Source organism: Oncorhynchus tshawytscha, linkage group LG06 (genome assembly GCF_018296145.1).
Source record: "Oncorhynchus tshawytscha isolate Ot180627B linkage group LG06, Otsh_v2.0, whole genome shotgun sequence".
NCBI classification, from domain to species: Eukaryota; Metazoa; Chordata; class Actinopteri; order Salmoniformes; family Salmonidae; genus Oncorhynchus; species Oncorhynchus tshawytscha.
This window is the reverse complement of record NC_056434.1, coordinates 53763861-53789276: the sequence shown is the minus strand read 5'-3', so window position 1 is coordinate 53789276 and position 25416 is coordinate 53763861. Positions and strand designations below refer to the sequence as shown.

The 25416-nt window shown below is 41.5% G+C and overlaps 1 protein-coding gene across 3 annotated transcripts in view; it reads left to right on the top strand.

The window, feature by feature from the left end:
- The first annotated feature begins 478 nt into the window (after positions 1-478).
- Positions 479-25416, top strand: part of LOC112232482 (CD82 antigen) — a 44872-nt gene continuing 19934 nt past the window's right edge. The window contains exons 1-4 of one of the 3 annotated variants that reach the window (XM_042323403.1): positions 504-586; positions 1102-1241; positions 14801-14879; positions 16918-16990. In XM_042323403.1, the coding sequence (XP_042179337.1) occupies positions 14817-14879; positions 16918-16990 (136 nt within the window). In that variant the 5' untranslated portion in view covers positions 504-586; positions 1102-1241; positions 14801-14816. Of the gene's footprint in view, positions 587-1101; positions 1242-10442; positions 10462-14800; positions 14880-16917; positions 16991-25416 lie in introns of those variants that run through there. The other 2 variants (XM_024399512.2, XM_024399514.2) reach the window with 2 other exon arrangements.

The window sequence follows — 25416 nt, the reverse complement described above, 5'->3', positions numbered from 1 at the left end:
GTGGGAGTCAGACAGGAGGGTGGACGCATGGCTCCATCGGCTGATTGGCACTCCTCTATCTATGACTGTTGGCAACTCTGTGAACTATGTATTCAACACGTGTGACACTCTCTCTGTGGTTACTTTGTAAACAGGAAGCTGAATAGTAAAAACCACATGTTGAGGATGGAATCAACAAACTGATTAATGTTAGTGTAACTATATTCAATGTAAAGGGTGAGCTCATTATTTATTTGCTTTTAATGACTCATGCATGAGCGAAGTTGGCTACTTTCTTAATTTTGTGTAGTTAAGTTGAAGGCCTTTAAAAATGACATTATCGTGTTATTGAAGAGAACAGTAAGAACAACATGAAATTTAACATTTAAAGTATTATGTTCATAGAGAAGAGAGAGAAACATGTTGCAGTGGCCTATCATTTAACAAACTGTACAGTATGACTTTTTTACAGACATGAAAGAGGGATCTACCACGCCTTCACAGCCAATCGCGTGGCCTGTCACTGACACACATCCCGTTCTCTCACACGCACAACGGGACAGACAAGAAGACGGCCAACTGTTCTCTACACATTTTACACCAAAAAGTAAGTATTTGTTTATTTGTGGGGTTATTAGATATTAGTTAATATTAGACAAAGTCACGAGGTATTTTGATAACTCTAATGATAGTCAGAACGCTATATAGCTAACTTAATATGGCTAGCTAGTTTACATTTCTGAATAGAGCTAAAGTTATCTGGTTTATAAATGAGCCATACGCTAGGTAGCTGTAGCTAGCTATTAGTAATTTACTGTGAATAACATTTGATAGGGAAATGTGCTAGGCAAAGTGGAACTTCCCATCACATCCCGAAGTTATGGACAGCTGTCAAGCCTCGGGTAGATAGAGAAACGATGAGTGAGCGCTATATGCGCCCTGGTTGAATTTGGTGATTAGAAAGAAAGTTGTAGGAACATTTTCCCTCTGGCTGTATGTATAACGTTAGCTACAATACAATAACCGTTGGGCGATTTGTGAAGTTGACACTTCTTGCATTGAATAGCTGACACAATCTATAAATTGTGTTTTTTTCATTTGCTTTGGCCTTGGTCTGGAGAGATGGTCCCAAGAATGTTGTCGCTCCTGGCTTGGTGCAATACAACTTGGTGTAAACGGATTCTGTGTCCATGTGCCTCCTCCATTTTTCCTGTGAGCTGACAGTTGTTGTTAAACGGAGAACGCTGGGGACCCATAACAAGGTACTAAAATATTTAACCCCAGAGGGAGGGCTGTACCATGCAAGGGTAATGGACTCACAGATGTGAATATTATGGATGTGACAAATAGAAAAACACGTATTAACGTTTTAACGCCTTTAATCGGTTTTCCGTTAAAACGTTGAGAAAATTCATAAAATTCCACATGCACTATGCATAATCTGGTCCTATTTCGTATGACCGCTAGGGGGCAATTAAGTTCTATCAACACTTAGAAAAAAGGATTCCAAAAGGGTTCTTCTGCTGTCCCCATAGGAGAACCCTTTTTGGTTCCAGGTAGAACCTTTTATTTTCTAAGAGTACCACAGTCATAGGCTGAATTTAATCTGAAACCAAACAATTGGCCATTAAGCCCTTTATAAAGTGGCCACTTGCTGTTGTGTTCAATAGTGATCACTTGAGTCTGCAAGTGTTTTGGCCAAAATGAGCATTGAAACATTGCACACTCCACTTCTCAACTGACACTTCCATTTGTGTCAGTTGGAAGACAATCCATTTGCGAGCATTGTGTTCCGCTACCTGTCTTGTGCATGACTCACTCACTATGAAACACAGGCACTGGGGCAAAACTAAGCATCAGCTGATTTAGCTTGTTGTAGCCTGCCTGCTGCTAGCTAGCTTCAATGACAAACACATGGATTGAATTTTAGCTAGCTAGCTAAGGATGTTGGGCACTGCACACATACATTTGTCACTTATTTACAATAGTTTGACAACTTGCTGATGAAGTTGTGGACATGTTCCCAGCAGTCAACTTCAGCTTGTTTCCAAAGCACCAACTGCTTCATTGTAACGTTGAGTCAGCTAAAAGCATAACGTAGCAGCAGACTCGACAGGGGCAGAGCAGGCTGTTCGCTGCTGTCGCTTTGCCTTTCTGTATAATTTTTCCAGCTTAACGACGATGATGTGCGGTGTGCTATAATAATCATTTGAAAGATGCATATCGCCTAACGTTACAGCATTGTTGCATTACATGTTGACCAGACCGCGCGTGCGTGCGTCCGTCCGTCCATGTTGATTTTGTCCTCCCATACCATACGCAATCAGGTGGTTGAAATATCAAAACCAACTCTGAACCAACTACATTCATTTTGGGACAGGTCGATAAGCAAACATTTATGGCAATTTAGCTAGCTAGCTTGCTGTTGCTAGCTAAATTTCCCTCGGTCCTGACTAGTCTCCCAGTCCCTGCTGCTAGGGAGCCAATCAGCTAATGTTAGCTAATTGGCTAACAGTACACTAGCTTGAAATGGAACCACTTTCTGTCAAAATTAGAAAAGTGTAATATCTGAAAAGTAGCTAGCTAGACTATCTATCATGCATGATGGACACATCTTCTTGTCATGGATGCCATGCCACGGTTGCCCTTGGATTGAAGACGTAATCCGGAGACAGGTGTTTTCTCCTTCTCTTTAGCTATCATACTCTAATTCCACTGATTTCAAAACTCGATTCCTCCAGAAAATGGAGAGCAACACATATGCAGCTCAATTACTTGATATATTTTTTTTAAAGGTTCGTTCAACAGGATTACCAACACAGACTGACCAGCTCAAATAGACAGAAGCCATCTATATGGCAGACCAATCCTCTCTCGGCAAGTCCAGCCCACTCATTATCTCAGCCAATCATGGCTAGTGGGAAGGTTGCCAACTTTTTCTGTAGCTTAACCAACAAGGCTCTTAATTTAACAATTTTACTCATATTTACAGATAGCATACAAGTTTGTTATTAAGGCACATGAAAGTTCACATGTTCCAGAAGGCATTTCTGCTAAAAAAACGCATTTTGATACAAATAAATGTTCAAATGGCTCTCCTGTGAAGTCGTGACTTGCAACATACGCCTGGTTTCCTGAATCGGGTCACACGTCTACCACTTTGTGGAACCGTTAGAAATGCTAATGATAGCCTAACCATTTTCAGGTAGATAGGAAGGCAATTAAAAGGTAACACAGTAGCTTATGCCTACCTGGCAGAATCATGATTATTTGCATTAATCCAGTGGCCATTTGTTTTGAAAACTCCATCACATGTGCGCTACAGAAACACCTCCAGCCAAACACAACTTTCTGGCTTGGGCGCACCTGAATTAAAGTGTAAGCATTTTTGTGGACTTAGAACATCCCATTTTGTTGTTTTAAAAAATATATATATATATATATATTTTTTGGTATCGTTTTGTGAGTATTGTTCTTTCAAATTCTGCTCTCTAGAGGATTTAGCAGAAAAGAACACATGGCACTTTGAAATCGGCAATAAATACATATTGCACTTCCCATTTCTGTGACCGAGTCCAAATCAATGTAAGAACTGGTGTTCAACTCAGGGTTTCCGTTAGCTGGTAATAGCCTGATTTTGCCCCCCCCCAAAAATAGAAAAACTGATAAGTAAAATTGCCGCCTGACAATTAAGAAGAAAAAATACCATTATGAAATAATGCTTTTTAGCCTATTCATTTACTTAAATACCAGTCGATGGAAATACATTTGACAGGTCATGCTTATCGGTCTATAGGGTAATTAGCATAATTTTGTGAAGTTAAATTGGCGCGTGTGTGTACAGTATATTCGTTATGTATCTTATTTATCACATGTGTACAGCATACAGATACAGAGCCTTTGAGCGGAAAATATGGCAGCATCTCAAACACCAAATGCACAGACAATGGAAGGCATGCTTCATCAGCACGTCACACACCACTTTGCAAGGAGCTGGAGGTAGTATGAAAAGATATACTTAATCGTTTGAAACCTGAACGTTTTGCTACCTTACTTTAAAGTAGCCTAGCCAAAATCCGACCATATCCGTGGAGGAAATTATTTTATATAAACTTTATTTTATTTCTTTCACAATCCTAGTCATATTAGCAACCCATGCCTACATTTCTAATGGATATTTTCATCTCTGTAACACTGTTCATAGACTTCAGTGCAGGACAGGGGTTGAGGTGTTCATAGACTTCAGTGCAGGACAGGGGTTGAGGTGTTCATAGATTTCAGTACAGGACAGGGCTTGAGGTGTTCATAGGCTTCAGTGCAGGCTAGGGGTTGAGGTGTTCATAGGCTTCAGTGCAGGACAGGGGTTGAGGTGTTCATAGACTTCAGTGCAGGACAGGGGTTGAGGTGTTCATAGATTTCAGTTCAGGACAGGGGTTGAGGTGTTCATAGGCTTCAGTGCAGGCTAGGGGTTGAGGTGTTCATAGGCTTCAGTGCAGGACAGGGGTTGAGGTGTTCATAGACTTCAGTACAGGACAGGGGTTGAGGTGTTTAGAGGCTTCAGTGCAGGCTAGGGGTTGAGGTGTTCATAGGCTTCAGTGCAGGACAGGGGTTGAGGTGTTTAGAGGCTTCAGTGCAGGACAGGGGTTGAGGTGTTCATAGGCATCAGTGCAGGACAGGGGTTGAGGTGTTCATAGACTTCAGTGCAGGACAGGGGTTGAGGTGTTCATAGACTTCAGTGCAGGACAGGTGTTGAGGTGTTCAGAGGCTTTAGTGCAGGACAGGGGTTGAGGTGTTCATAGGCTTCAGTGCAGGACAGGGGTTGAGGTGTTCATAGACTTCAGTGCAGGACAGGGGTTGAGGTGTTCAGAGGCTTCAGTGCAGGACAGGCTCATCATGGATGGAGGGTGTAGGAGAAGAGCTCAACTCTTCCACTGAGAGCAGGACAGGATTTCACTGGGAAGACAAAAAGCATATACATTCCATTACAACAGCTCCACCATAGGTTTGGTCAAAAAGTTTCTCCATGAAGTTAAACTCAGAATTCACAAAGTCTAACACAGACTGCCATCACGCACACTTGACACATTGATGTAGCCCGTTAAATGTTCCTGGATAAAGCCCTGATCATCCACATACCTAAACAATGTTTTGTACGGGCCATTATAGGACCAGTTTTTCTAATCCGGTCACATGGTTTTAAAAACCTCCTGGAAAAAAATCCTGGTCCTGGGGGGGGGTTGAAAACCCTGTCAAACTGCAGCTACCTTATATTTGTTCATATGAATTATATTTAAACTAGACCAGCAGGGTGTTTCCTCTACCCAGACACAGAGACAACAACTGATAGACAATAGAACTCATACGGCTTGCTTTTTGCATGTTTGCATAGTGCAGACATATGCAACTGCAGGCCTAATTAAAAATGAACTCAGTCTGTCATCACTATTATGTTGATTGATTAATTCCAGTTAATAATTTTGGATTGAAAAGGTTGAGGCAGTCTAGCCAGCCCAGGTTTGAATATAAACAAAATGTTATCACATTTTCTTCTCACAAACAAATGGACTATAAATACAAAATGTAACCAATTAGTTTACCCTGACCAGATGAACAGGGCGCAAAGGCTGTATGCAGCTGCTCTTATTAGTAGCATACAGTTGATCAGACTGAAAAATCGTCTCTGTTTCATCCAATACAGCATGTCAGATCTCAAATCTTTAGGTGTGCCTAGGCTGCTGCAACATTTATGGAAAGAGTTTTTGCTTGTGTTTGTCTGAAGTGATGATGGGTTATTACCTTTGCTAAATAAATACCGGAGGAAAGTGGAAAGCCTACTTGAGCGGGTGTGAAAAAATGCGCTACGTCAACCCCTCTTTTTCATCTCACTTTTAATGGATGACGCGATGGAAGTTATCAAATCTTTTTGAATTGATTTTGACATCCCAGAGAAGACAGTATAAACTTCCATATGCTCAGCAAGTAAATCATAGTGACATGCAAGTACTTCTGCAAGTTCCTTATTTTAGTTGTACTCTTTTTGAAAACTATTTTTGGCACTATTGTGCCTAATCCTTATTGTGGCTAGCTTCACAACACATAACTCGGTCCGGTCGAGCCTTATACTAGCCAGATGAAGCTAGCTAGCTGCTTATAATGTTAGCTTTGGGCAACAGGGTTAAGTAGCTGGCTAGCTATTTATTTTCATAAACTGAAGTTCAATTTCAATAGGTGAACAACAAGTCGCAACCTAGCTAATACTTACTCACAAGGATTCCTAAATCAAATCAAATGTATTTATATAGCCCTTCGTATCGTACATCAGCTGATATCGCAAAGTGCTGTACAGAAACCCAGCCTAAAACCCCAAACAGCAAGCAATGCAGGTGTTGAAGCACGTTGGCTAGGAAAAACTCCCTAGAAAGGTCAAAACCTAGGAAGAAACCTAGAGAGGAACCAGACTATGAGGGGTGGCCAGTCCTCTTCTGGCTGTGCCGGGTGGAGATTATAAACAGAACATGGCCAAGATGTTCATAAATTACCAGCATGGTCAAATAATAGTAGGTCTGGGACAGGTAGCACATCCGGTGAACAGGTCAGGGTTCCATAGCCACAGGCAGAACAGTTGAAACTGGAGCAGCAACACGACCAGGTGGACTGGGGACAGCAAGGGTTCATCATGCCAGGTAGTCCTGACGCCTGGTCCTATGGCTCAGGTCCTCCGAGAGAGAGAAAGAAAGAGAGAAAGAGTGAATTAGAAAGAGCATACTTAAATTCACACAGGACACCGGATAAGACCGGAGAAGTACTCCAGATATAACAAACTGACCCTAGCCCCCCGACATGTAGACTACTGCAGCATAAATGCTGGAGGCTGAGACAGGAGGGGTCAGGAGACACTGTGGCCCCATCCGTTGATACCCCCGGACAGGGCCAAACAGGAAGGATATAACCCCACCACTTTGCCAAGCACAGCCCCTACACCACTAGAGGGATATCTTCAACCACCAACTTACCATCCTGAGACAAGGCCGAGTATAGCCCACAAAGATCTCCGCCACGACACAACCCAAGGGGGGGGCTCCAACACATTGCTAACAATAATCAAAATGTCTGCAGTTTCTACTGGTCATTGTTTTCAGGCTGGTTATATTGGTGCTAGCTAGGTACAAAGCTAAAGCTAGCTACCCCAGAAGTTGCGGTCGGACATATAATGCTTTCTAGCCAACTGTATTGTAAACACATAATTTGTGGCAGGTGTTTGCTTGCAGACTTTTTTGTACAGCTTTGCAAATTCTACTGATAGTAGTGGTGGAGCTTGGCTTGCATGTGTAAATTCAGCACACACAACATTCTATAATAGTGTTATTTGACATGTCAAATTAAAAGCTTATTTATCTCATCAAATAGTGTTATTGTCAAATAGTGTTAAAATAGTGTTATAGTATATAGTATGTCGTGAAGCTAATAGCAGTGACTCTATTACTGTGTAACTCCGGTAGGGCAACATCTGAACAATAGCGCACTTGGTAATGTTAGTATGTACCAGTGCTCGACCAGTCGCTAAAGCCAACACACCCACAACAGAGAACGGTTGATTGTCAAGGGCAATGAATTCCATTATCTTGGCATTAATGGATTTTGCTTTTGAGTTGTCTCACTGAAAATATCTTACTCTTTCAAATGACTGCTCGATCCACACAGCAGACATTGTGGGCTAGGTTCGGAATGCTGTGTTGCACGTGTAGCGCAAACGTTTACGTGGTGTCATTACTTCCTGTACCTACATTATATAGGTATGCACGTTAGCTTAGACATCGGTTTTTAACATTGGCGTTAAACTAGACATCGGGGCTATATACCGATGTTGGCATTTTTAGCTAATATTGTCCGATTCCGATATGTTCACCGATGTATTGTGCATCCCTATTTTGTACACCTAGTGTATGTAAAAACAAAAAAGTGCCTTCTCCCAACTGCTGTTTTCAGATCTCTCCACAAGTTTTCAGATCTGGCCTCATTGCTGGCCACTTCAAAACAGCCCAGCGTTTTGTCTTTAACCAATCCAGGGTGCTTTTCGAAGTGTGTTTGGGTCATTGACCTTATATGGAGACCGAGCTTTCGGACACTGTGTCCGACACTGCACTCCAAAATGCCTTGGTATCAGTGGAGGCTGCAGAGGGGAGGATGGCTCATAATAGTGGATGGAACTAAGCAAATGGAATGGCATCAAACAAATGGAAACCATGTGTTTGATGTTGTTGATACCTTTCCACTTATTTCGCTCCAGCCATTATCACGTGCCAGTCAAGGTGCCACCAACCTCCTGTGCTTGGTATTCTCCTGATTTCATGATGTCATGCACATGTTCAAGGCACCCATTGCCAGAGGCAGCAAAGCAACCCCAAAACATCTCTGAACCATATTTGACTGTAGGGAAGGTGTTCTTTTCTTTTAGGGCTTTATTTTGTTTTCTTTAGAAATAGAGATGGTGTGCTTTTCCAAAAATATGCAAATTGCAGTCTTTCTTCTGTCTCTCTCTCTCTCTCTCTCAGTAATGGGGTCCTCCTGGGTCTCCTACCATATAACCCCTTTTCAAAAAAATTACATGCCCTCCTAAAACTGGTTAGAACTCCAGTTCAGTTTGTGATATTAAGATTCTAACATTGACTGTGTGTTATATCGACATATTTAGAAAAAGTCAAGGACAGAGGGGGCCATGACTTTAAAAATGGCAGAGTAATAAGATCATTTGATTAATGAGCAGTCCAAATGGCTGCTTTAGCAGTTCTAGTGTTAAGGATTATGTGCTTTGTGTAGTAGACTATAGTATCTGCTGCTACTGTACTTAGGCCTACATGTTTTTATGTGCTCGACTAGGATATCTGGTTCTGATCAATCCTGTCCTTACACGTTAATAATGTGAGGGCAGATGCTGGAGATGAGAAGCAAGTACAGGGAGTGAACATTTAATTAACAATGGGCATGGAACAGGACAGGACTGCGTCTGGAAATGAAAAACATAATGACAATAATGCTGACACGGGGAACCAAAGGAGGAATAGACAGAGATAGATGGGGCAATCAACAAGGTGAAGGAGTGTGTGTGTGTGTGTGTGTGTGTGTGTGTGTGTGTGTGTGTGTGTGTGTGTGTGTGTGTGTGTGTGTGTGTGTGTGTGTGTGTGTGTGTGTGTGTGTGTGTACTGTATCTGGTCTCAGTGTGAGACTCAAACTGACACTACATCCTGCTCATATTAAGAGCTACGACACAGTAGTGCCTTGCAACGATTGCTCTGCCATGTGAACAGAGGGAAGGGATCGTGCAGGCAAACAGGCAGGGTGGACTGAGAGGAGCAAAGCATATGTGTGTGTGTGTTAAAACCCATGAGAAGCCTTGATGATCCAATGTAAACTTGGCCTTATTCACGGTATGCCGACGGATGTATATAAACGCTGAAAGTGCCATTCAGATGTGCAAGATCAGGAACAGGCCGCATATCTGGCATTGGTCAGCGCTTAAAGCTGGGCACTGTGCCCAGTTTGACTAGGCTACTGATATTCCATGGGGTTACTCGGCATGCAAAATCACTTGTAGATCAATGACTATCAACACAGTTACATGCTTAGTTTGACATTGAAGGAGAGGACGCATCAGTCGTCACTTTAGGTATTTTCAGAAGGTAGAAAGAAAGTAACATGAACAAAACATTTTAGTGAATTGGCAATGCCTAACAGTTGTAATTGATTTTCTGACCAATGCATTCTACATTTGGATCGGTTTGGGGTCCGCAGACTGATGCATTCTGAACTTAAACATTTGAATCTGCGACCAGTATGGGTGAATCCCTACACACTGTAAAAAGAGGTTGTTGTTGCTGTTATCTAGAAGTGGAGATGACAGTAGAATTGCTATATAGGCTCTAACACAGGACTTGGGGATATTAAGGACTGGGGGTGAAACACCACTGCAGGGATAGGCAGTATACCCTCTTTTACTATATACCAGTATTGCTGCATGGACCAGTTTGGGTTTTTATTTTACTTTCTGCAATGGTATTTCAATGTTTGGTTTGTTAAATGTGATATGCCACTCCAACGCTGTTTTTATATTTCACCTCATATGCTAGATGAGTTGTCTCTCTTCCTCTCCTCCTGCTTGACACTTTCCCATGCACTTCCCACACCCAGCCCTTTCCCCTGTCACTGTTACTGGAATTTAATTATGCCAATGTGCTTTCATTAATTGAAAACCCTTAATCTATTTTATGAGAATTTGTAAGATTCTTGTTTGCATAAAATAGACGGAGACTAGTCTTTTTAATAATAGGTAACAGAATTTATTCTCGGAGCGCGCTGCCACTTCACCACGAGCAACAGTTTATATACAAATCATGACGTCATTTCATTGTTTTAACAGAATCCCCTCCTCTCGACCGGGACAAAGTGAGGTGAAAAGTTAATTCTAACTTACTAACACACTACCAGGTAACTTTTGACACCTCAACATTATCGATCACCACTGAGCTGACAGTTCTAATTAACAGAAAACTTAGGAATGCACTCACTGTCTTATCTAAAAACCCCAGAGCTCAGTTCCGTAGGTTCAAACATAGGTTAACGACCTTATCTGTTTACACAGTCCACAACCCATTTGTTTCTTCCTAGTTGGAATGGTGTTCATTAACTTTAATTACTCCTTGTCTGTGTCACACAATCCCATCGTATGAACTCATATTGTTAATCAGATATAATAAAACAGAGTATAAGTTTACTTAGTTACAGTTCCATTTAAAATGATTTGTTCAGTCATTTAATCATAACTTTCCCAACAGTCACTCAAGGAGAGCAAGTTGTTGCTCGACCTCGGAGTCAGGGGCACTTACCGACAAGTTGCAGTTTACTCTGTCTGCATGGTTAGATGCAACAGGACAATGATGCTGCTTTCCACTTTGCTTCTCATTATAAATCTGCAAGTGTTCTATTATTACGCTATTTGTTTGTGTATCTTACTGTCTACAAACAGATAGTTTGTATTTTCTTAGCAAGTTATGGCTAAAATAAATAGTGTTAGCTGGCTAGCTAAATGTACTCAGAGTCAGCGCAAACATAGCTAGGCTCATAACAGTGCTGATGTAGGCTTAGATCAGCATTTTGTTTGCGCAACTACATCTTCTAAATCAGAGAGGAATAGGCTAGCATTAATATGTTAGCTAGCTAGCTACATGAAGTAAGAGAAAACTAAAATATAACATCTAATTAGGATCAGCTGGGAAACACTGACCAACATTTTGGTTCCTCACCTGTCACAATAATTCCTCCCAGGCTTTTTCATTTGTTGTCATTCATGTCATGCTTTCCCCCTGGCTACCCCAACCCCGGGCAAATGGCTACGCACCTCCTCAGCTACTTGCCCGAGCCTCCCCAGCTTCTCGTTCACCCAAATTCAGATAGAAGATGTTCTGAAAGAGCTGCATAACCTGGACCCGTACAAATCAGCTGGGCTAGACAATCTGGACCCTCTCTTTCTAAAATTATCCACCACCATTGTTGCAAACCCTATTACTAGTCTGTTCAACCTCTCTTTCGTATCGTCCGAGATTCCTAAAGATTGGAAAGCTGCCGCGGTGATCACCCTCTTCAAAGGGGGTGACACTCTAGACCCAAACTGTTACTGACCTATATCCATCCTGCCCTGCCTTTGTAAAGTCTTTGAAAGCCAAGTTAATAAACAGATCACTGACCATTTAGAATCCCACCATACCTTCTCTGCTGTGCAATCCGGTTTCCGAGCTGGTCACGGGTGTACTTCAGGCACGCTCAAGGTACTAAACGATATCATAACTGCCATTGATAATTGACAGTACTGTGCAGCCGTCTTCATTGACCTGGCCAAGGCTTTCGACTCTGTCAATCACTGGATTCTTATCGGCAGACTCAACAGCCTTGGTTTCTCGAATGACTGCCTCGCCTGGTTCACCAACTACTTCTCAGATAAGAGTTCAGTGTGTCAAAAAAAAAAAAAAAAAAAAAAAAAGTGTGTCCGGAACTCTGGCAGTCTCTATGGGGGTACCATAGGGTTCAATTCTCGGGCCGACTATTTTCTCTGTATATATCAACGATGTCGCTCTTGCTGTGGGTGATTCCCTGATCCACCTCTACGCAGACAACACCATTCGGTATACATCTGGCCCTTCTTTGGACACTGTGTCAACTAACCTCCAAATGAGCTTCAATGGCATACAACACACCTTCCGTGGCCTCTAACTGCTCTTAAACGCTAGTAAAACCAAATGCATGCTTTTCAACCGTTCGCTGGCCACATCCACCCGCCCAACTAGCATCACTACTCTGGACGGTTCTGACCTAGGACATGTGGACAACTACAAATACCTAGGTGTCTGGCTAGACTGTAAACTCTCCTTCCAGACTCATATTATCTTCTTACGGCTGAGATCCTGTGATACTGCAGTGCGCCAAATTCAAACAGAAGGCTCATAATTAAAATTCCTCAAACATACAAGTATTTCACACCATTTTAAAGATAAAATTGTTGTTAATCCCACCACCGTGATCGATTTCAAAAAGCACACCATCTGATTATGTTAGGTCAGTACCTAGTCAAAGAAAAACACAGCCATTTTTCCAGCCAAAGTGTCACAAAAAGCGGAAATAGAGATACATTTCATCACTAACCTCTGATGATCTTCATCAGATGACACTCATAAGACTTCATGATACACAATACATGTATGTTTTGTTCGATAAAGTTCATATTTATATCCAAAAATCTCAGTTTACATTGGCGCGTTACGTTCAGTAATGTTTTGCTTCCAAAACATCCTGTGATTTTGAAGAGAGCCACATCAATTTACAGAAATACTCATAATAAACATTGATAAAATAATCAAGTGTTATGCATGGAACTTTAGATAAACTTCTCCTTAATGCAACCGCTGTGTCAGATTTCAAAAAAGCTTTACCGAAAAAGCACACCGTGCCATAATCTGAGTACAGCACTCAGAGACCAAAACAAGCAATGAAGATATCCGCCATGTTGTGGAGTCAACAGAAGTCAGAAATAGTATTATAAATATTCACTTACCTTTGATGATCTTCATCAGAATGCACCCCCAGGAATGCCAGTTCCACAATAAATGTTTGTTTTGTTCGATAAAGTCCATAATTTATGTCCAAATACCTCCTTGTTGTTCGCGCGTTTAGTTCAAAAATCCAAATTCACGACACGCAGGCCAGACAAAAAGTAAAAATAAATCCTCTACAGTTTGTAGAAACATGTCAAACGATGTATAGAATCAATCTTTAGGATGTTTTTATCATAAATCTTCAATAATGTTTCAACCGGAGAATTCCTTTGTCTTTAGAAATGCAATGGAACGCAGCTACCTCTCACGGATGCGCGCCTGACCGAGCTCATGGCCTTATGGCAGACCCCTTACTCAATCAGCTCTTATTCTCTCTCCCTTCACAGTAGAAGCCTGAAACAAGGTTCTAAAGACTGTTGACATTTAGTGGAAGCCCTAGGATGTGCAATATGACCCCAAAGACACTGTATATTGTATAGGCAAAGACTTGAAACCTACAACCCTCAGTTTTCCCACTTCCAGGTTGGATTTTTTCTCAGTGTTTGCCTGCCATATGATTTCTGTTATAATCACAGACATCATTCAAACAGTTTTAGAAACGTCAGAGTGTTTTCTATCCAAATCTACTAATAATATGCATATCCTAGCTTCTGGGCCTGAGTAGCAGGCAGTTTACTCTGGGCACCTTATTCATCCAAGCTACTCAATACTGCCCCTCATCCATAAGAAGTTAAACATCTCCAATCCAAAATCAAATCTAGAATAGGCTTTAAATTTTGCAACAAAGCATCCTTCACTCACGCCGCCAAACTTACACTAGTAAAACTGACTATCCTACCGATCCTCGACTTCGGCGATGTCATCTACAAAATAGCTTCCAATACTCTACTCAGCAAACTGGATGCAGTCTATCACAGTGCCATCCATTTTCTTACCAAAGCCCCTTATATCACCCACCACTGCGACCTGTATGCTCTAGTCGGCTGGCCCTCGCTACATATTCGTCGCCAGACCCACTGGCTCCAGGTCATCTATAAGTCTATGCTAGGTAAAGCTCCGCCTTGTCTCAGCTCACTGGTCACGATAACAACACCCACCCGTAGCACGCGCTCCAGCAGGTATATCTCACTGGTCGTCCCCAAAGCCAACACCTCCTTTGGCCGCCTTTCCTTACAGTTCTCTGCTGCCAGTGACTGGAATGAAATGCAAAAATCGCTGAACCTGGAGGCTTATATTTCTCTCACTAACTTTAAACATCAGCTATCTGAGCAGCTAACCAATCGCTGCAACTGTACATAGTCCATCTGTAAATAGCCCACCCAATCTACCTACCTCATCCCCATATTTTTTAAATGTACTTTTCTGCTCTTTTGCACACCAGTATCACTACTTATACATCATCATCTGCCCATCTATCACTCCAGTGTTAATCTGCTAAATTGTAATTACTTCGCTACTATGGCCTATTTATTGCCTTACCTCCTCACGCCATTTGCACACACTGTATATAGACTTTTTTTCTATTGTGTTATTGACTGTATGCTTGTTTATTACATGTGTAACTCTGTGTTGTTGTTTGTGTCACACTGCGTTGCTTGATCTTGGCCAGGTCGCAGTTTTAAATGAGAACTTGTTCTCAACTAGCTTACCTGGTTAAATAAAGGTTAAATAAAACAAATAAAAAGTAGCCTTCATCTAACCTAACTGTTTCTTTCTCTCAGTTGCAGAGTCGTAACCATGGGGAAGGGATGCATCACGGCAACTAAGTACTTCCTGTTCCTCTTCAACCTCCTCTTCTTTGTAAGTGACATCACCACCTTCAGCCCTAGCCTGCTATCTATGTCAATGGATATTTATGTCAACCCCAGCCACTGTAGCCTTCATTTGCATCAAATCCATCTGACTTAAGAGAATATTACTCTGTGTATAATGACTAGTAGTTATTGAAGATCATTCATAGAAAATGTGTGTGTCCAGTGCCCACTGACCAGTTTCTGTTTGCTGTTCTTTCCATGTTGTTCCTGTTTTCATTATCATTTGAATATGGTAGGCTGTTTATTGAAATATCCCAGAGATTAGCAGAGTACGTGTTACTTTCCAAAGTGATAAGTGTTGTAGTACTGTACTGTAGCAACACAGTCAGAACTGGTGGTTTTCATCTTCTAACCTTTATTTAGAAAGGTAGGAAATACCATTGAGGTCAAAAGACTTCACCTGGCAGAGACTTCACTCTTCAAACGCAACCTACAAGTGTGTTTGATCAAAACCCAGACAGTCCATCCTGAAACTGACACAACAGCTCCTATATTAAACCTTCACTGATGATGTCCAACCTGACTCTTTACCTCCTTTCCAATTTATTCACTGTGTGTCTGGTGTGTAGTAAATGTGACTCAGGCTTTTGATGTGAACACTCACCGCCCTTAATGGAAAGCATCTGTGGACAGAGGCTAGTAGTGGACTACATAGTACTAGTTTATATGGACCTAATGAGGTTGAAACAGACCCTCTAGTCTAAATGAAGAGTTCTCAATTAGGTTTCCATTTCCAAGCCAAGGGAAAGTGGTGAATTAGGAACCTCTCATCTTTTGGGTTGACCCCCCCCCCACTACCAGACATGGTCCCTATAAACTCCACACTGCACTTTAGGCTACATTTTTACATTTGAGTTATTTAGCAGACACTGATATCCAGAGAGACTTACAGGAGCAATTAGGGTGAAGTGCCTTGTTCAAGGGTACATTGACACATTTTTCATGTTGTCAGCTCAGAGATTCAAACCAGCGACCTTTCGGTTACTGGCCCAACGCGCTAACCGCTAGGCTACACTTTATAGACTTGTTACCAGATAATTGGCAGATAATCTGGCTGTCTAAAACATCCGCTCGTTGCTGGAGGTGAGTGTCAGAAAAGGACGTGGTCTGGACCGGAAATGAAAATTAAACAAGAAACTCTGATCAGGTTCAGACCTTTTGGTTCTGGTCTAGACCTGGCTCCTCTATTGGCTAGTTCCCTTTCAGAACTTTTCAATCTGGCCCTTTATGTGTTAGGTTAGTCTGAATGGGAGGTCTCCTGACGGATCTGTTACAGTAGAGAAGGTGTGGTGTAGACCAGTGGTTCCTAACCTTTTTTGAACCGTGGCACACCTTGATGGGATATAAAAATTCTGCGGCACCTAGCATTTTTTGATTAATTCATTTAATGGTAATGACCTCCATCTCATCTAATTCATACTGCAAAATCATACATGTTCTCTTAAGATGTATTTTATAGATAGGTTTTATTTAAACTATTTTTCCTTACTCATGATGATTAATTTGTGTGTACCCCTTTAAGAGAGTCTTACGAAACCATACTAGAAGTAATTTTCTTTTGCTCCGGTAAAATAGGTCTTTAGTTTTGAACGGTTTGAGCTAGAGAGAGGTGGTTTTCTGCATTGTAAAGGTGCAACCATGGACACAAAGCCATACTCTGTTTGTTTCTATGTCAGAGCCTGTGGTACAGCTAAGCCTAGCCACTTGCTAATAGTTCTCCCAGGCAAAGTAAAATGATACAAACGATACCAATGTAACAACAGGCTGAGTGCACCAGACTTGAAAAAGAAGAGAGAAAGAGAGGGAGCAGACATACTATAATTTCTTATTTTAGAGACACACCGCTTTTCAAGTTCTCTCTATTTGTTATCTCACTGATCTGGTTTGCAATGAGCCCAACATTTTCAGTAAGAATCTACCTGCCTCTATTGTATTGTACTGGTCCAGGACAATTGTTGCTATCTGGCTCTATGGACCATGAAAATGAGTGCCACCTTGTAACTCAATTCCTTTTCCCTCTGTAGATCTTTGGAGCATTGATCATGGGCTTTGGACTGTGGGTTCTCCTGGATAATCAGAGCTTCATCGCAGTTCTGCGTAAGTAAGAACACAGGCATACACACACCCTTTGTGATCTTGCCTGATAGTTGTTGATACTGTCTATCTTTGCTCAAGTGTTCTATGCACAGGGGAATCCAAAAGTAGAGATTGGAAATTGTGCTTGTCAGATCCCAAAGTGTTACTACTGTTACTACCTCAATCCATGTCCAATCCGAAATCCTTAGCCCAGTCTGTGCAGTTAAAGTGGCTCTCATCTTACTTGTCTCATTCCCACAAACACCAACCCAAGGGAAGAGGGCCATAAGTTAAGAGCAGATGTAAGCACTAAAACAAAAATGTGACCCACAACTGATAGATAGCGTATGGTACTCTCAACCACTAGAAACAGCTATATGGTTCGGCAGGCACGCATGCACACACACGCATGCGCAAATGCAAACACATACAGGCGGAAGTGACAGATCACTAGCGATAGGTTGGTGATTAACATCTGAAGTAGTTTCATACTGTGTTAGAGGATGACAGCTTACTTCAACCCTACTAACTTTGCCGTTCACACAGCATGTCACCTTATTTCCTATATTGTCTCCATATGTGACCGACCACCTTAATTTGGTGTTATGTAGCAACATTTGAAAAAACATTAGATAAAAGCAGAGACACAGGGCTACAAAATGGTTTATCTTACGCTGTATTTGAGGAACAATGGGAAAGTAATTCTGCTTTGAACGTTGATAAATGTGTAACCTCACTTTTGAGAAAATGGCCCTTGAATGATTTGGTACCTACTGGAGAACTCTTCTTTGTCTACACCCATTGTTCACACCCTCTTAAGCCAGCCCCACCCATTTCCTTAAGGATTCATATGTGAGGTCATGTGCTACACAATGAGTAGTGTAGTAAAGATTAAGGCTAAGAGGTAAAAGTAGGAGCCTACAATAAGGAAAATTTTCAGTTAAACAGATACAAATATTTTATAAATAGTAGATGACACTTGTCTAAATTGATGGGTCATGTAAAAGAAATGCTATAATCCTACAGCCACATCTTGTTAAGTGGATGGGTCTCTACAGAAGGAGTAAACGGTAAAGCGAAATGGTTACTTGCATAGTAGCAATATCAAAAAGAGAGTGTCAATATAAAGAAAAAAATAACAAGTGTCAATGCCTGTAGAAAAAAAATTATAATAATATACATTATGTTCAAGAACAATATCAATAACGATATCAGTGATGTATGAGGTAGTTATATGCATACAATCAAGGGAAAAGTGGTTGAGCAGCAGGATACATTTTTTTAATTGTAGTAGCAACGTATGGCACGTGTGTTAGGAGAGAGTCATGTGAATAGAGGCACTGCAGATAGTGTTGATCACTGGGAACTCGCTCCAAGTCCAAACCACGCATGAACAAGGGAATCTATATTCGGAGTGTTTCTGTGCTGCCATTGACTTTGGTGCAGGGCATGTGATGTCCATAGCCTCTTTGTCGCAAAACTCCCTGATCTTGTCAAAAATATATGTTTGTCTAGCTGTGTCCAGTCAAGGTGGTGCTTGTACAGGCTGACCATCAATGGGAGGAAGGATGTCAGCATTGCGCAGCAGCTAAAACCTGGTCACGACTGAGTCCGAATGCTCCTTGGAGACAACAATACCAGGCTCCAGAGCATCAAAGCTGTAAAACAGGAAATAACAAAAAAAATGTAGAGGACATTACAACCTTGCATAACATCAATTCATCTCCCAAGTTCAGATAAGAAGAATAACCTCATACAATGCAGTGAAAATAATATTCACCTGAAGTGCTGGTACTGCTTGATCTGTGGCAGCGGCCTGCACTACGGAATCAGGTGTTGTTGCAAGCCATAGCTTTCCACCAGGAAGTGAATGTCAAGACTATGGTGGAGTTTGTGCATGGTCCGCCAGGCACAATACCAGAGCACAAACTTTTTCTTGTTTTGACCACTGCAGAGCGACCGACTGCTCACTGTAAACAATTGCTTGCTTGAGCCAGCTCTCTTTTTGATGGGAGGCATTAGAGCATTCTCCTTGTATGACTGGTGGAGGAGAGTCAGGCGTGTTCTACTGATGCTGAAAGTCAAATTCCAGATACAAATATTTTAACATTATAATACAATAGATAGCCGTAATCACCATCAGACACACCTGTCTAACTTGATGTGTCATGTAATCAATCCAATCTTTTGTTTAGACATGCTAGCTAAACAATGAACCATAATCCTAATCCATAGAGTACTAGCAATACAAATCGATTGTCATAGCTAGCTAAGTTAACCAAATAAAGTTCAATGTTAGCTAGTTCCTGTCTAGCTAACATTAGGCTACAACTAGCAATGCAAATGGATTTCTGAGATAATATTACTCCACAGATCATACACATAATGTTAGTTAGCGAGCCAGCCACCTAGCGTCAGCTAGCTAGCTAACAGTCAACTTGCAATAAAAACAACTGACAAAATTAGATACAGTTGAAGTCAGAAGTTTACAGACACTGTCAGGGATTTCCTCCTCTTCTTCCGAAGAGGAGAGGCGAAAAGGATCAGAGGACCAATATGCGGCGTGGTAAGTGTCCATGGTTCTTTTAATACGTAAACATGAACAACTGAATTACAAAAACAAGAAACGTGTGAAAACCTAAACAGTCCTATCTGGTGCAAAACACAGAGACAAGAACAATCACCCACAAACGCACAGTGAAACCCAGGCTACCTAAGTATGATTCTCAATCAGAGACAACTAATGACACCTGCCTCTGATTGAGAACCATACTAGGCCGAAACATAGAAATACCCAAATCATAGAAAAACAAACATAGACTGCCCACCCAACTCACACCCTGACCATACTAACTAAATACAAAACAAAGGATTTAAAGGTCAGAACGTGACAGACACCTTAGCCAAATACAGTTAAACTCAGTTTTTCACAATTCCTGACATTTAATCCTAGTAAAAATTCCCTGTTTTGGGTCAGTTAGAATCACCACTTTATTTAAAGAATGTGAAATGTCAGAATAATAGTAGAGAGAATGATTTATTTCAGTTTTTATTTCTTTAATCACATTCCCGGTGGTTCAGAAGTTTACATACACATACACAATACATATTAGTATTTGGTAGCATTGCTTTGAAATTGTTTAACTTGGGTCAGACGTTTCGGGTAGCCTCCCACAAGCTTGCCACAATAAGTTGGGTGAATTTTGGCTATTTCCTCCTGACAGAGATGGTGTAACTGAGTCAGGTTTGTAGGCTTCCTTCCACACGCTTTTTCAGTTCTGCCCACACATTTTCTATAGGATTGACTTTGTTGTCCTTAAGCCATTTTGCCACAACTTTGGAACTATGCTTGGGGTCATTGTCCATTTGGAAGACCCATTTTCGACCAAGCTTTAACTTCCTGAATGATGTCTTGAGATGTTGCTTCAATATATCCACATATGTTCCGCCCCATGATGCCATCTATTTTGTGAAGTCCACCAGTCCCTCCTGCAGCAAAGTACCCCCACAACATGATGCTGCCACCCCCGTGCTTTTACGGTTATGATAGTGTTCTTCAGCTTGCAAGCCCCCTTTTTCCTCCTAACCTAACGATGGTCATTATGGCCAAACAGTCCAATTTGTTTGTCATCAGACCAGAGGACATTTCTCCAAAAAGTACGATCTTTGTCCCAATGTGCAGTTGCAAACCGTAGTCTGGCTTTTTTTATGGCGGTTTTGGAGCAGTGGCTTCTTCCTTGCTAAGTGGCCTTTCAGGTTATGTCGATATAGGAATGGTTTTAATGTGGATATAGATACTTTTGTACCTGTTTCCTCCAGCATCTTCACAAGGTCCTTTGCTGTTATTCTGGGATTGATTTGCACTTTACGCACCAAAGCACATTCCTCTCTAGGAAACAGACAGCGTCTTCTTCCTGAGCGGTATGACGGCTGCGTGGTCCCATGGTGTTTATACTTGCGTACTATTGTTTGTACAAATGAACATGGTACCTTCAGGCATTTGGAAATTGCTCCCAAGGATGAACCAGACATGTGGAGGTCTACAATTGTTTTTTCTGAGGTATTGCCTGATTTCTTTTGATTTTCCCATGATGTCAAGCAAAGAGGCACTGAGATTGAAGGTTGGCCTTGAAGTACGTCCACAGGTACACCTGCAATTGACTCAAATGATGTCAATTAGCCTATCAGAAGCTTCTAAAGCCATGACAGTTTCTGGAATTTTCCAAGTTTTTTAAAGCACAGTCAACTTAGTGTATGTAAACTTCTGACCCACTGGAATTGTGATACAGTGAATTATAAGTGAAATAATCTGTCTGTAAACAATTGTTGAAAAAATTACTTCCGACGTGCGAAAACTATAGTTTGTTAAGTTCTCTAGGATAGGGGGCAGCATTTGGAATTTTGGAGGAAAAGCATGCCCAAATTCAACTACCTGCTACTCATCCCCAGAAGATAAGATTTCATGTCTGGATGAAAAGCGTGTCCAAAATAAACGGCCTGCTACTCTGGCTCAGAAGCCAGGATATGCATATTATTAGTAGATTTGGATAGAAAACACTCTGAAGTTTCTAAAACTGTTTGAATCATGTCTACATGTCTGTGAGTATAACAGAATTTATGTAGCAGGCGAAACCCTGAGGACAAACCATTCAGATTATTTTTTTTGAGGTCACCCTCTTTTCAATGGATTTTCATTGGGAATCCAGATTTCTAAGGGACTTGGTTGCAGTTCCGCTGGATGTCACCAGTCTTTAGAAATTGGTGGAGGTTATTCCTTTGTGTGATGAAGAAGTACGGCCATCTTGAACGAGGGGGTACTGTTTGATCTCATGCTTCAGTTTTTGTTTATGCAGGTGCTATCCTCAGATAATAGCATCAAGTTGGAACCCGTGTTTTTTTGCAAATAAATTGACATTTTGGATATATATGGACGGAATGAATCGAAAAAGCCATTTGTGATGTTTTGAAATCTGACATGTTGGCTGGATTCTTTTGTTTATGGAGGTGCTATCCTCAGATAATAGCATCGTTTGCTTTCGCCGAAAAGCCTTTTTGAAATCTGACATGTTGGCTGGATTCACAACACGTGTAGCTTTAATTTGGTATCTTACATGTGTGATTTCATGAAAGTTTGATTTTTACAGGAATTTATTTGAATTTGGCGCTCTGCATTTTCTCTGGCTTTTGGCCAAGTGGGACGCTACCGTCCCACATATCCCAGAGAGGTTTTAACAAGAAATTTGTGAGGTGGTTGAAAAACATGTTTTAATGACTCCAACCTAAGTGTATGTAAACTTCCGACTTCAACTGTATGTATAATATCTGAATCTGTAGCTAGACTCTTACCCGTATACATGGATGAATGCTTCACAGCAGACTGCAAAACCCCTTTCATTAAATAACACGTCTTGTGTCATTTCTGTTTTGTTTGTACAGCTTGCTTGGCCCATTGTGTCAAGTCACTCTGGTTCACATTGTCTGATTTCATTTTCAGAGTCAGAGAGAGTGAGCATGGTACGATTGTCCTCCTGAAAGTAATCCATCACAACTTTTTCCCACTGACCTTTGTCTGATAAATTCAGGGCAGCAATGTTAGAGAGAAGTAGCAACACATTTGTAGTACTCCATGGCTAACGTTATATCTTTATAAAAAACTGCAGTAGAAAGGCTTATCGACTCATAACGAGCAGCTCATTTTATAGACAGAAGATGCTACACGGTAGACCAATCCGAAACTCATCTCTCGGCATGTCCAGCCCATTCATTATCTCAGCCAATCATGGCTAGTGGGAAGGTTCCTGACTTTTTCTGTGGCTAAATGGCACAGATGGCATTCACGTTTGTTATTAAGGCACATGAAAGTTCAAATGTTCAAGAAGGCATTTCTGCCCGAAAACCCATTTTGATTAAAAAAAAATAAAACATTAAAGTTGAAGCCTCTCCTGTGAAGTCGTGACTTGCGACATACGCCTAGTTTCCTGAAACGAGTCATATATGCATACATATCCAACTTTCTATTTGAACTGCTCTTGGAAATGTACTTCTCTTGGCGTGTAGGATTCTTTTCCTGCATAACTCTGAACTTAATTCTAGTTGATTCCAACTCCGTCAACGAGTTGTATTGCTGGAGCGACCAGTGAGATCTCTCGCAGAAGGTTAGGTGGAGTAGTAGATAGTCTATATTTAGTCTGGAGAGAGTATTAACTGGACAGAACTGGAAGTGTTTCCCGGACCTCTCTTCCCTGTGACACGCACACACACACACACACACACATAGAAACTTAACATGTTTCCCGGACCTCTCAGGTCTGGCCTGGGTCATCATTTTCCACTGGGTCTCCTTTAAAACAATATGACTCATCTCATGGGACTTCATGGCTAAATAAAGGCTAAATTAAATATATCACTGAGGGATGGAGATTCTCGAATCGGCATTTCCCTCTTGATGTTTTCCAAGGTCACTGAATGTTGATTGATGCCTGCTGCTTAGCCTAGGCGATCATCCCTCTCTGCTGATCTAGGATCTGCCATATAATCTTATTCATTATAATCTAAAAGGTGTAGCCAATCCTAAATCCGCACTACTAATACTCTGACACTCATTGTGAATATGGTATACTGAACCACCATCTGTTCTGACCAAGGTCGGGTGTCCGGGACATAACACAAAGCACAGCCCTGGCCCCAGTCTCTTTATCGTGCATTGTTTTTATTATCCAGCTGTTCTACAGATAGCTGAGATCCTGTATCCTCCCCCTATTCCCTCGCACCATACCCTTACCTTTTTCCCCAGGACCCCCTTTTTCACATAAAAAAAAAAAATGCCCCCAACCTAGAATATACAGTGGGGAGAACAAGTATTTTTAATACACTGCCGATTTTGCAGGTTTTCCTACTTACAATGCATGTAGAGGTCTGTAATTTTTATCATAGGTACACTTCAACTGTGAAAGACGGAATCTAAAACAAAAATCCAGAAAATTACATTGTATGACTTTTAAGTAATTAATTTGCGTTTTATTGCATGACATAAGTATTTGATACATCAGAAAAGCAGAACTTAATATTTGGTACAGAAACCTTTGTTTGCAAATTACAGAGATCATACGTTTCCTGTAGTTCTTGATCAGGTTTGCACACAGTGCAGCAGGGATTTTGGCCCACTCCTCCATACAGACCTTCTCCAGATCCTTCAGGTTTCGGGGCTGTCGCTGGGCAATAGGGACTTTCAGCTCCCTCCAAAGATTTTCTATTGGGTTCAGGTCTGGAGACTGGCTAGGCCACTCCAGGACCTTGAGATGCTTCTTACAGAGCCACTCCTTAGTTGCCCTGGCTGTGTGTTTTGGGTCGTTGTCATGCTGGAAGACCCAGCCACGACCCATCTTCAATGCTCTTACTGAGGGAAGGAGGTTGTTGGCCAAGATCTCGCGATACATGGCCCCATCCATCCTTCCCTCAATACGGTGCAGTCGTCCTGTCCCCTTTGCAGAAAAGCATCCCCAAAGAATGATGTTTCCACCTCCATGCTTCACGGTTGGGATGGTGTTCTTGGGATTGTACTCATCCTTCTTCTTCCTCCAAACACGGAGAGTGGAGTTTAGACCAAAAAGCTCTATTTTTGTCTCATCAGACCACATGACCTTCTCCCATTCCTCCTCTGGATCATCCAGATGGTCATTGGCAAACTTCAGACGGGCCTGGACATGCGCTGGCTTGAGTAGGGGGACCTTGCGTGCGCTGCAGGATTTTAATCCATGATGGCGTAGTGTGTTACTAATGGTTTTCTTTGAGACTGTGGTCCCAGCTCTCTTCAGGTCATTGGTCAGGTCCTTCCGTGTAGTTCTGGGCTGATCCCTCACCTTCCTCATGATCATTGATGCCCCACGAGATTAGATCTTGCATGGAGCCCCAGACCAAGGGTGATTGACCGTCATCTTGAACTTCTTCCATTTTCTAATAATTGCGCCAACAGTTGTTGCCTTCTCACCAAGCTGCTTGCCTATTGTCCTATAGCCCATCCCAGCCTTGTGCAGGTCTACAATTTTATCCCTGGTGTCCTTACACAGCTCTCTGGTCTTGGCCATTGTGGAGAGGTTGGAGTCTGTTTGATTGAGTGTGTGAACAGGTGTCTTTTATACAAGTAACGAGTTCAAACAGGTGCAGTTAATACAGGTAATAAGTGGAGAACAGGAGCGCTTCTTAAAGAACAACTAACAGGTCTGTGAGACCCGGAATTCTTACTGGTTGGTAGGTAATCTAATACTTTATGTCATGCAATAAAATGCAAATAATTACTTAAAAATCATACAATGTGAATTTCTGGATTTTTGTTTTAGATTCCGTCTCTCACAGTTGAAGTGTACCTATGATAAAAAAATGACAGATCTCTACATGCTTTGTAAGTAGGAAAACCTGCAAAATTGGCAGTGTATCAAATACTTGTTCCC